The sequence below is a fragment of the Podarcis erhardii genome (genome assembly GCF_964252035.2).
Source record: "Podarcis erhardii genome assembly, chromosome: 17".
Taxonomy (NCBI): Eukaryota; Metazoa; Chordata; class Lepidosauria; order Squamata; family Lacertidae; genus Podarcis; species Podarcis erhardii.
This window is the reverse complement of record NC_138515.1, coordinates 22,727,513-22,739,395: the sequence shown is the minus strand read 5'-3', so window position 1 is coordinate 22,739,395 and position 11,883 is coordinate 22,727,513. Positions and strand designations below refer to the sequence as shown.

General features: G+C 46.3%; 2 protein-coding genes across 2 annotated transcripts; both read left to right on the top strand.

Annotated features, from left to right (window-relative positions):
- The first annotated feature begins 790 nt into the window (after window positions 1-790).
- On the top strand, window positions 791-3,649 carry MRPL50 (mitochondrial ribosomal protein L50). Its single transcript, XM_081845587.1, has 2 exons — window positions 791-945; window positions 2,845-3,649. The coding sequence occupies exons 1-2, from the start codon at window positions 863-865 to the stop codon at window positions 3,227-3,229; spliced, it is 468 nt and encodes a 155-aa protein (XP_081701713.1). The 5' UTR covers window positions 791-862; the 3' UTR covers window positions 3,230-3,649.
- A 1,618-nt stretch (window positions 3,650-5,267) lies between these two features.
- Window positions 5,268-8,144, top strand: BAAT (bile acid-CoA:amino acid N-acyltransferase; the record flags this gene model as incomplete). The annotated part of the gene is given in 8 exon segments (XM_081845933.1): window positions 5,268-5,393; window positions 5,868-5,984; window positions 5,986-6,072; window positions 7,181-7,223; window positions 7,623-7,681; window positions 7,685-7,765; window positions 7,769-8,104; window positions 8,106-8,144. Coding segments are annotated over 8 exon segments (888 nt in total).
- Window positions 8,145-11,883: the final 3,739 nt, after the last annotated feature.

The window sequence follows — 11,883 nt, the reverse complement described above, 5'->3', positions numbered from 1 at the left end:
AACACCGGCTCCCTCAGCCTGAAAGCAAAATGAGCGCCACAACCCCATAGTCACCTTTGACTGGACTTAACCGTCTAGGGGTCCTTTACCTTTTACATGGGGCTTCTTCATCTTATTCTCACAACAACCCTTTCAGATATAATGACTGGCCACCTGTTGAGCTGCAGAGGTATTTGAAATTAGCTCTTCCTGCGCCAATATTATTGTCTTTTCCTAGAATCATAGACTTGGAAGGGATCATAAGGGTCATCTAGTCCAACCCTCTGCAATGCAGGAATCTTTTGTCCAACATGGGGGGCTCAAACGCAAAACCCTGAGATTAAAAGCCTTAGGCTCTAGCGACTAAGCTATCACAGCTACCACACCATTGTGCTAATGGGACTGATCTGCCTCTGTTCCCTAGCCCCCTACTGATTTTGGTGGTAACAGATTTTTTTATTTTTTTTTTAAAGTAGGCACAGTGCTGAAATGGGCAAATCCCAGCATCAGATCAATCATTTCGCTGAGTGGAGTGGGAGAAATCCCCTCCATAGCCAATCTGATTAGCTGAGGATGGGCAATGTGCATTTCTCATTTTTATTCACTTTACAGGTGGTGGGGAGAGCGGTTTATCCGGTTGCTGCGGCAACCGGAGCCAGCCCAGCCAATCACACGAGCCCTACTTGACACCTCCCTCCATGCCTTAAACTACAAATCCCACAAGCCTCAGCGAGGCGGAGACTCGCGAATGAGAGGCGGGAGGGAAAGTAAACCCTCCTCATCCCATGATGCAGCGGGCTCCGGGAAGTTCGTCCTCCCTTCCCAGCTTCCGTTTTGCTTCGTTTGCCCTCAGGAGGGCGGTGTTCTCCGAGCGTGTTCCGAAATGGCGGCTTCCGCGGGTGCCCTGCGGGTCGTCAGGCGGGTCGTCGGCTTCCATCCACGCAGGGCGCTGTGGGGAGGCGTGAGGTGAGGGAGTTGGCGCAGGAGGCGCGATAGGCTCCCCTCGGAAGGGATGGGAGTTTCGAGCCCACCCAGGGGGCGGGGGGGCTGTGGGCAGGATTGCAGGGGGTTGGACTAGATGACCCTTGGATCCCATTCCAAACTATTCTATGATTCTAACTCGAGGTTTCCTTTACCGGATTTCAGGCTTCTTGCATTCGATTAAGTGCCTGTTTCAGTTATTTTGGCTCAGCCCCAGTGGGCATTTCCCCCCCCCCCAATTTCTTGTCTCGCCTTTGTGAACCCGAAGGCTTAAAAGGGGGTTCTAAATGCAATGGGAAGCTTGAGCTGTTTGGGATTGCACAGGAGGAGGAAACGTATCGCATGCCCTCCCGTCATTTCTCCGATAACAATAGGAACGTCCTCCTATTGCATAATGTTAATAAGGTTATTATTTATCCTCAGCCCATCCGACGGGGTTGCCCCAGTCACTCTGGGCGGCTTCCAACATATATAAAAACATAATAAAACATTAAATATTAGAAAACTTCCCTATACAGGGCTGCCTTCAGATGTCTTCTAAAGGTTTTATAGTTACTTATCTCCTTGGCTCTGGGGGTCGCATAACTCCACATCCTCCAACATTTCTCTGATGAAAATAGGGAGGTCCTATGGAAAAGCGGGACATTCTGGGATCAAGTAGGGACATGTGGAAGGTCTGCTAGCTAAACTATTGTTGGCATCTGTCTGTCTCAAGAGACAATGGAGACACTGCCTGGGCAGTGTGTATGGGGGGGTCCTGAGATGCCCAGACAACAAGACCGCCCTCTCGGCCTCACTGATGTGGTCCAAAGGAAAGCAGAAAAATACATTTGGCACTAGCTTGGCTGCAGGAGTTGCTGGAAGGAGATATACTAGGCGCCATCCAACCACCTTAGGGATTCCACTCTGGACTTGTGTAGGGTTTACTCCTTAGCTTTTAATTATTATTATTATTATTATTATTATTATTATTATTATTATACCCTGCCCATCTGGCCAGGCCTCCCCAGCCATTCTTGGCAGCTTCCAACAAAATATTAAAATACAGTAATGCATCAAACATTAAAAGCTTCCCTAAACAGGGCTGCCTTCAGATGTCTTCTAAAAGTCAGATAGTAGTTGTTCTCTTTGACATCTGGTGGGAGGGCGTTCCACAGGGAGGGCACCACTACTAAGAAGGCCCTCTGCCTGGTTCCCTGTAACTTGGCTTCTCGCAGTGAGGGAGCCGCCAGAAGGCCCTCGGCGCTGGACCTCAGTATCTGGGCAGAACGATGGGGGTGGAGACGCACCTTCAGATATACTGGACCGAGGCTGTTTAGAGCTTTAAAGGTCAGCAACAACATTTTGAATAGTGCTCAGAAATGTACTGAGCGCCAATGTAGGTCTTATGTGTCACATAACCGGTGTTATGTGGTCTCGGTGGCCACTCCGAGTCACCAGTCAAACAAACAAACAATATTTATTACGGCCATAGGCCCATACAGGTAAAAACAACACATAAATAACAGCTTGTGCACGTGGGGGGGGAAAAAAAAAACCAGTCTAGCTGCCACATTCTGGATTAGTTGTAGTTTCCGGGTCACCTTCAAAGGTGAGGTGCCACATAGAGCTCATTTTCTTCTCCCAAATATGTCCTGCAAGATGTCCCTACCTAAACAGGTGTTTTAGCGTAACAAAGAGTCTAAGAACTGAACATGGGAGTCCTGGGTTCACATTCTTACGGAGGTATGCAGTCGGTCATTCTTAGGCTGAGAAGAGTCCCATATTCGTAATAAGGCTAGTGTGTTCAGTGATTTCGGGCTATAACGTAAACCCCTTGTTCGTAGATGACAAGATATAAATATTTAACACTCTATTAAAAAGTTGTCTTCTGCCTCCTTTCAGCAAGGAGACTGGAGGCGACCCAGAAGCAGCAGAGCCGGTGAAAGAGGAGCCAGCCCTGGTTTGTCCTCCACCGCGAAGCAAAAAATACCTCCCTCCTGAGGATCTCCAGTCTCGCCTAGAGTCTCGCATCAAAGAGATATTTGGACCCTCAGTCTCCAAGGACTGGCAAGAGGCATCATTGGGAGATAGTCGTTTAAAATATCTTCTGTTGGCACAGCTGGCGACAGATCTAGGCCGTGCTGTCCCTAATTCCCAACTCCACCAAATGAAGAGCGCCAGAGATGTCTTGGCTTTCTACAGCACGCCTGTGAAAGACATATCAAAGTTTGATGAGTTAAGCACGCAGCAGCTGCCCTCGAACCTGAAGATCCGATGGCAGTACTGAGCTGTGGAGAAACAGGATGAAAACATGGTTCCGAACTCTTATCTGTATAGCAGCATCACCATGGGCACAGATAGGATTTTTATTTTATTTTACCACATTTCTAGAGTGGTTTACTTCCTCTTTACAAATGTTCAGTTGCAATAGTGACTTGGTGAGAGATATGTGCAAGCATCAGGCTGGTCACTGTTGAAGTAAATGGTAAACAATGGACCCCATCTCTCTTTAAATTGGTAAACTTGTCTTGTTTGAAAGCGAAGAGGAGAAATAGATATCAGCAAGCAGTTGTGCATGCTAAGCCATTTTGTCTGCATAATTTTGTGTGTCAATAGCTTGATTAAAAATAATCAGGAAAGACAGGCAATGAAGAAAGTGATGGGAATAGTTGTTAAGAAAATAAAATTGTTGCAACCAGTCTCCATATGTGTGTGTGTGTGTAACTGCTTAGCAGCATTTTGGGTGATTGCCATTTGCTCTGTGTGGGTGAAGCTTTCCTGAGGTTTATGCAGCCTTAAAACTGGTTGTCTCCATCTAACGTGGGAAGTATGCATGAGTTGCTCAAGAGTTATCTATTTTGTTGTCTTGTGGTGACTGGACGTGGTTTGAATACAACCCAATTCACAGGTACTTTTCGCATAGGCTACTCTGTTCATATATCCAGTTAGAAAGTGAGGCAATATCCTTGACAGTCCCGTAGTACATTAATTTTAAATTTCTTCATCTTCTCTTGTATATTTCTGTCTGATGGAGAGTACCATGGAATAGTCTTCTAAGTGTCTAATGATGATGAAAAGTTGGTAGACATAAGAAACTGGCACTGGTAGATGCTGGCACAGGCAGACAAGACAAGGATTCCTGGATATTCCCCTGTTTCGCCCCAAGGGGCTTCATCAGCTGTGCGTAGTTCTAAATCATATAAACATAGACACTTTGTAATATATTATTCAATTGAATTTGTGTAAAATAGGCATTCTAGTGGCTTTGGAATCCTATCCACAACCATCCTTTGAGGGGTTCGAACCACCAACCACCTGATTAACAGCCAGACACACTTCCCACTGTGCCACAAAATTTCTGTGAGCAAATGCAAAAATATGCTTAACTAAAATTCAAGTAGGGGACGTGGGTGGCTCTGTGAGTTAAACCACAGAGCCTAGGACTTGCCGATCAGAAGGTCGGGGGTTCGAATCCCCAGGACGGGGTGATCTCCCGTTGCTCGGTCCCTGCTCCTGCCAACCTAGCAGTTTGAAAGCATGTTAAAGTGCAAGTAGATAAATAGGTAGCGCTCCGGCGGGAAGGTAAACAGCGTTTCCATGCGCTGCTCTGGTTCGCCAGAAGCGGCTTAGTCATTCTGGCCGCATGACCCGGAAGCTGTACGCTGGCTCCCTTGGCCAGCTAAAGCGAGATGAGTCGGTCATGATTGGACCTAATGGTCAGGGGTCCCTTTACCTTTACCTAAAATTCAAGTAGGAGCGATTCAGTAAGGACAATTGTGTTCTGCTGTGGCAGCAAAGACAGAAGACCCACCTGTGACATTCTGAAAAACCCTAGTATCACTTGTCAAGAATGTGCCACAGTGACCCTTATGATAGTTATTAACTTTACATTAACTTTACATACAATTTCATGCTAAGTGGTTGACAGTTATGAAACCAGTTACATAAGCATTAAAATACAAACGTTCATAATTAAAATCCACAGTAGAAGAATCCCATTAAAGCTGCTGCATAATTAAAAACTGGCCACTTGGGTCAAGAGACCAAGGGAAATTGACTTGCTCATCCTTTATACTGGCAGCGAAGAAGTTCTCTCAAGCTTTCAACTTCGTTCCAAGTTGCATCAAACCGGTTTCACATTGCAGCCAAATTCAGGGAACCATTTCCGTTTAACCAACTTAAGACCTGAAACAGCAACCTTACCCCAGTTTGTTATAATTCTGATTTGGTGTAAACCACAATTTCCCATATTCAGATATGAACAGGAAAACTCGATTTGTTTGAAATGTCAAAGGGCAGTTAAGAATGTAGGAAGGGCCTGGTGGATGAGGTCCACGGCCCCTCTAGTATCCTGTTACGACAATGGCAAGCCAGATGCCACTGGACTCTGCTACATTAGCAACGAAAAAGGGTTTTATATGCGTTATAACACTGTGACACCAGATGGTGCTGTGAAGTCCCGTCTTCCGTCAATGTAATTTCCCATTATGAAGTTTACAACGTGTTTCACACCTGTTCTATAAACTAAAAAACTCCCAAATACTGCAACTTTCCCTCTTAGTGGAGTTTCTCCACCCCATTTTGGTTTCTTAACCTTTTCCTGTTCTGCCTTAGCCTTTTTCAGTGCTTTTTTGTGATCAATTTTTTTGCTATCGACTGTTCAGAGGCTTGCTGTCTATTCCTTACCCAATACATATATTTGTAAATAAACAGGTAGTATCACTGAAAGGCTACCAGCTTTTATTCCTCACAAGGAAACAAGAGGGGAAATGGTTACTCTGGAACTATTTGGTGTTTCATTTGAATTTGAATACCAACCCTTAAAGTGCATAGAAATGGCCTCCCACCCACCGCCCCTCCTCAACTCTTCATTTCTCTTTCTCTCCTCCTCTGATTTTCATCGCAACCTTTCTTGTCATCTGCAGGGCAAGGACAAGGACCGTTTTTCCCCAAGAGTCATTGACCTTAGTGGAGTGACTGAATTTCAAGCCAGCCCTCTTGCCACCTGTGGATTTGCAGCAGTGGCCCTGGTGTATTTTGCTTCACGAAGACCTACCCAGTTTTCTGGGTGTGGTGGATCTGAAATATTTTGAGGACGCTGCAGAATTTCTTTCAAAACATCTGAAGGCCCAAACATTCCCCCCCCCCCCAAAAAAAAACCAACAGAAAACCACACAGACAAAAAAAAAAAAAATCCTTGAAGGCAAAGTGCATCAAGTGAAATTGGGTCAAATTCCCTCATAATTGGTACTCTTGGATCTCTTTATCAGCACAACGCTGAATGCTTTTCCTTCTCTGTTGTTTTCTGACTCAGTTAACACTCATTCAATGACTATGCTTTCTGGTTGTTGTTGTTTGGATTTCTTGCCCTTCCTTCACCACAGTGTCCCAGGGTGGGTTACAATAATAAAATGCTTAATTAATACTAAAACCATTTAAAATAATTTCCATTCAGAAGATCCTTGTGTTCGTGTGTGTAGTGTCAAACTCTAGGTAAAAAGGCTACCACATTCCTGAGAGTGGTAGTAACCGCAAGATGCCTGCTTACCCCTGCTGATCTTCAATATCTGAGAGTGTCTTTAAGGAAGGAGGCAGTCTTTCAGATATTTGGGCCCGTAGACTTTTTGTTTTTATAGCATTTGTTCCCCGCTCTTCAGCCAAAGACTCCCAGAGCGGCTTACATAAAATAAAAATTAGACGCTCTCTATCCGCAGGCTTACAATATTAAAAAAGGGACAAAGAGGGAAGGGGAAAATACATTTTCAAAGGATTTTAATTAATATTGTTTAGGATATTAAGCGCTCCGACTACTGACATAGTAGGGACATTTCTGTAACAACAACAAAAATAAGTGTTTATTTGCCAGATTAAGAGATGGTCGAGTTCAAACATGCAGAAGCAACATGTGGTACAGTCCTTCCTGGCATGTTCCATCTCAGATTGCAGATAGGGGAGTACCCTCTTAGGTAAAAACATATGGACTCCGTACAGATGAGGAGTGATCATGTCAGCATCAAACTTTGAGGTGTGCATAGCAGATACTAATTTACATTTCCCTCCTGCATCTCCCTGGTTGTGTTTTTATCAATGTCACCGTGTAGCTCAGGGAGAAGGGTCTAGCTAAGTTGTGTGCCCGATGTTTTCCATGGAAAGGGAAATGTTGAGCAAGGGACCCAAATTATCCACGCCTGGTTTAAAACATGGCATATAAGTTGCAATTGCCTTCTCCCTTCACCAGCCCATTGAGGTTGGATATGGAATTGAGGTTGGACCTGGAATCAGTATACAGTCATACTTTGGGTTGAATATGCTTCATGTTGAGCGCGTTTGAGTTGTGCTCCGTTGCAACCCGGAAGTAACAGCATGTTACTTCCGGGTTTCGCCGCTCACGCATGCGCAGACGCTCAAAATGACATCACGCACATGCGCAGAAGCGGTGAAATGTGACACGCGCGTGCGCAGATGTGCCGTTGCTATTTATGTTTTTGGTTTCTATGGAGAGTGGCTGGGGAGGCCCAGAGTGGCTGGGGAGGCCCAGCCAGATGGGCGGGGTATAAATAATAATTAATAATAATAATAATAATAATAATAATAATAATAATAATAATAATTACGTTTGCTTCTGGATGCGAACGGGGCTCCGGAACGGATCCTGTTCACACCCCGAGGTACCACTGTAGTGGCAATATGCAAAGGGGCAGAAATCACACTGGCCATGTCGGTATTCCTCCTGCAGATCTGAGGGATCAATGGGACCAATGCCATCAATGGATCCATGCTTTGCTACCGGGATCTCTGCATGCGGCCTACAAATCTGAGTGTGTGAGACACACCTGACACGCCCGCAGAGGAACACCAGGGCAGCATCCTGCGTGTGGAAAAAGCCCAAGGGAACACCCTTTTCATTGTGGGAGAAAACAACAGGAACTTCAACAGCAAGGGCTGTACCATGGAAGATATGGAGATGATGAGGAAGCATGGGAAGACACACTGTGTCCATCTCTCCTATCTGGGAGCAGGACGCTTGCTGGAGTCTCTGGGCTCACCCTTCTGCTACCATTCCTGGTCCCCCTTTTTACCTCTCTCTGTGTTATGGAGCAGGGAAGCCCTGGCCCATGCAGCAGCCCAAGAACATGCATGGAGAGAGATCCAAAAATATCTCACATCTTCACCTCAGCCCAAACCAAATTAGCAGGCTCTGAATATGTGTTAGTTCGGAATAATAATAATAATAATAATAATAATAATAATAATAATAATTTATTATTTATGCCCCGCCCATCTGGCTGGGTCCCCCCAGCCACTCTGGACAGCTTCCAACAAAACACTAAAATACTACAACCTATTAAACATTAAAAGCTTCCCTAAATAGGGCTGCCTTTAGATGTCTTCTAAAAGTTTGGTAGTTATTTTTCTCTTTGACATCTGATGGGAGGGCGTTCCACAGGGCGGGCGCCACTAACAAAAAGGCCCTCTGCCTGGTTCCCTGTAACTTGGCTTCTCGCAGCGAGGGAACTGCCAGAAGGCCCTTGGCGCTGGACCTCAGTGTCCAGGCAGAATTATGGAGGTGGAGACGCTCCTTCAGGTATACTGGACCGAGGCCGTTTAGGGCTTTAAAGGTCAGCACCAATACTTTGAATTGTGCTTGAAAACATACTAGGAGCCAGTGTAGGTTTTTCAAGACCGGTGTTATATGGTCTCGGCGGCCACTCCCAGTCACCAGTCTAGCTGCCGCATTCTGGATTAGTTGTAGTTTCCGGGTCACCTTCAAAGGTAGCCTCACATAGAATGCATTGCAGTAGTCCAAGCGAGAGATTACCAGAGCATGCACCACTCTGGCGAGACAGTCCGTGGGCAAGTAGGGTCTCGGCCTGCATACCAGATGGAGCTGATAAACAGCTGCTCTGGACACAGAATTGACCTGTGCCTCCATGGATAGCTGTGAGTCCAGAAGCTGGACTAACCCTTCTTCACCCATTCAGGGGGTCAGACTAGACGACCCTTTGGCCAGTTTCATGATTTGTTCTGAGAAGGAAGGAGATTGATACATTACAAAATCAGAAGTCCTCAAATGTCCAGCAGAGGCAGTCAACTATCACAAAGCTATTGAGGACGGGAGCTAAATCGGGGTGGCCCTCCAGGGTTTATTGAACTAGGTAAAAAAAGGTAAAGGACCCCTGGACGGTTAAGTCCAGTCAAAGGTGACTATGGGGTTGCGGCGCTCATCTCACTATCAGGCCGAGGGAGCCGCCATTTGTCTGCAGACAGCTTTCCGGGTGTTGTGGCCAGCATGATAAAACTGCTTCTGGCACAACGCAACACCGTGACGGAAACCAGAGCGCACGGAAACGCTGTTTACCTTCCCGCCGCAGCGGTACCTATTTATATACTTGCACTGGTGTGCTTTCGAACTGCTAGGTTGGCAGGAGCTGGGACAGAGCAATGGGAGCTCACCTTGTTGCGGGGATTCGAACTGCCAACCTTCTGATCACCAAGCCCAAGAGGCTCAGTGGTTTAGACCTTCATCATTGGCCACGGTGGCTGGAACTGATGGGCATTGAGATTCCAAAAATGTCTGTAGGGCACGTTCTCTATTCCTGAGCTAAAAAGAGCCTTTTCGTAGAGACTGTGTACATCTGGAGACCAATGTGGGAGTTAAGCACTAACGGATTGTCTTTTTGCCCCCCTTGTGAGCATGAAACTGTGCACTCTACAGATGTATACATTACCCCAAGAGGCAGAAGCTGCTCCAGGAAAGCCCACTTTCTTCGTTACTCCATTGCTCCCGACTGTCTCCTCTTGAGATTGCTTCTGGCAATGTGACATGTGTCTGTATGTACTGCCTAGTTCGGCTCTTAGCTGTGAGGGGCATTTGCCTGGCCAGTCAGGGAACAGTGTATACAGTGGTGCCCCGCAAGACGAACGCTTCGCAAGATGGAAAACCCGCTAGACGAAAGGGTTTTCCGTTTTGGAGGCGCTTTGCAAAACAAATTTCCCTATGGGCTTGCTTCGCAAGACGAAATGTCTTGCGAGTTCCTGCGGGTTTTTCCCCCTTTCCCCCCCTTTTCCTAAGCCGCTAAGCCGCTTATCAGCTGATCCACTAAAAGCCGCTAAACCGCTAATAGCGCTAATCCGCTAAGCTGTCAATGGGCTTGCTTCGCAAGACGAAAAAACCGCTATACGAAGAGCCTCACGGAATGGATTAATTTTGTCTTGCGAGGCACCACTGTACTAAACTTGGTGACTGTCCACATATGACTGGTGTACCTCTGTATCTTCAGACGGACACTGAATGCACGAGGAATATATAAAAAGGATGCTCAGGCAGTAAGCAGACACTCCCAAGTTGCAATACTCCTCCTGTTGAAACTAGATCAGTCTTCCTGATATTTCGGTCTCCAGATGTTGGATTATCATGCCTCAAACCAGAACACCACCTTTTGGGGCTATACTTGCATGTGAGTTATGCGACCCATACTAGATTGTGCCCATCAAAAAGCACTTTTGGGGGGCACAGTGCCCAAAAATGCGTGTTTAGGGGTGCCACGCAAGATCGCTGGCCCCAACAACCCTCTTTTTGTGGGGCACCAATCTTGTGCAGCGTTCCAAAGCAAGTTTCTTTGGGTGCCATGCTCCCCAAAAGTGCAGCCCAAAATCGTGGAAGTTCACAAGAAAAAAAAGGGGATGTCCTGTGTTTTCATATATATATATATATATATATATATATATATATATATATATTGCTTGATTATAGAATATTGCTCAGGACCGCAATACCTCAAGGACTGCCTCTCCCTGTATAAACCAGACTCTGTGTTCATCATCTCAGGCCCACAAGAACGGGCCTTTTCTGTAATGGCTCCCCATTTGTGAGATGCTCTCCTCAAGGTTTGCCTGGCGCCTTCATTATGTATTTTTAGGCTCCAGGGGAAAACCAGCCTTTGGATGATTAATAATAATAATAAATTTTATTTATACCCCGCCCTCACCGGCCAGAGCCGGGCTCAGGGGGCTAACACCAGTAAAATTACAATAAAAACATAATGGGGGGGGGGACCAATTTAAAATACAGGTTAAAATGCAATTTAAAATGCAGCCTCATTTAAAAAATAGCCCATAAATCAAAACCGTAAGGGGAGGGAAACAGAAGGGTCAGACTGAGTCCAAACCAAAGGCTAGGCAAAACAGCTCTGTCTTGCAGGTCCTGTGGAAAGCTGTCAAGTCCTGCAGGACCCTAGTCTCTTGTGACAGAGCATTCCACCAAGTCGGGGCCAGTACTGAAAAGGCCCTGGCCCTAGTTGAGACCAATGTAACCACCTTGAGACCTGGGATCTCCAAAGTGTTGTCATTTGTGGACCTTAAGGTCCTCCATGGGGCATACCAGGAGAGACGGTCCTGTAGGTACATGGGTCCTAGGACACATAGGACTTTAAAGGTCCTACAGCCTTTTAAATGTATCTGTGGGAAGGGGGGTGGGTTACTGTTTTGCTGTTTTGGTTTAATTATTTACTGTGTTTTATCTTTCATGTTATTCTGTGAACCACCCTGAGATTTTTTTGACGAAGGGCAGGATATAAATTTAATTAATTTATCAGATCACTTCCTGGTGCAACTGGACTTCTCCGCAACCCTTCCCCTCCGCAGGGAGGTGGGACCGATTCGGATGGTCCGCCCCTGCCACTTAATGGATCCAATTGGCTTCCAGAGAGTGGTAGGGGATGCTCTATCCCAAGTTGATGGCCTTTCAGCTGATTCCCTGGTGGCCCGCTGGAATGCGGAGTTAACCAGGGCTATTGACTGTCTGGCTCCGAAGCGCCCTCTCCGATTGCATGGAGCCCGGACAGCCCCGTGGTTTTCCCCGGAGCTGAGGGTGATGAAACAATCGTTGAGACGGCTAGAGCGCCGGTGGCGGAAAACTCATTCTGAATCAGACCGGACACG

What these genes read in the sequence shown, in the direction of transcription:
- MRPL50 (XM_081845587.1), top strand. Translation starts at nt 863, where the DNA reads ATGGCGGCTTCCGCGGGTGCCCTGCGGGTCGTCAGGCGGGTCGTCGGC. An exon ending in GCGCTGTGGGGAGGCGTGAG is followed by an intron (nt 946 to 2,844) that starts GTGAGGGAGTTG and finishes GCCTCCTTTCAG; the next exon opens with CAAGGAGACTGGAGGCGACC.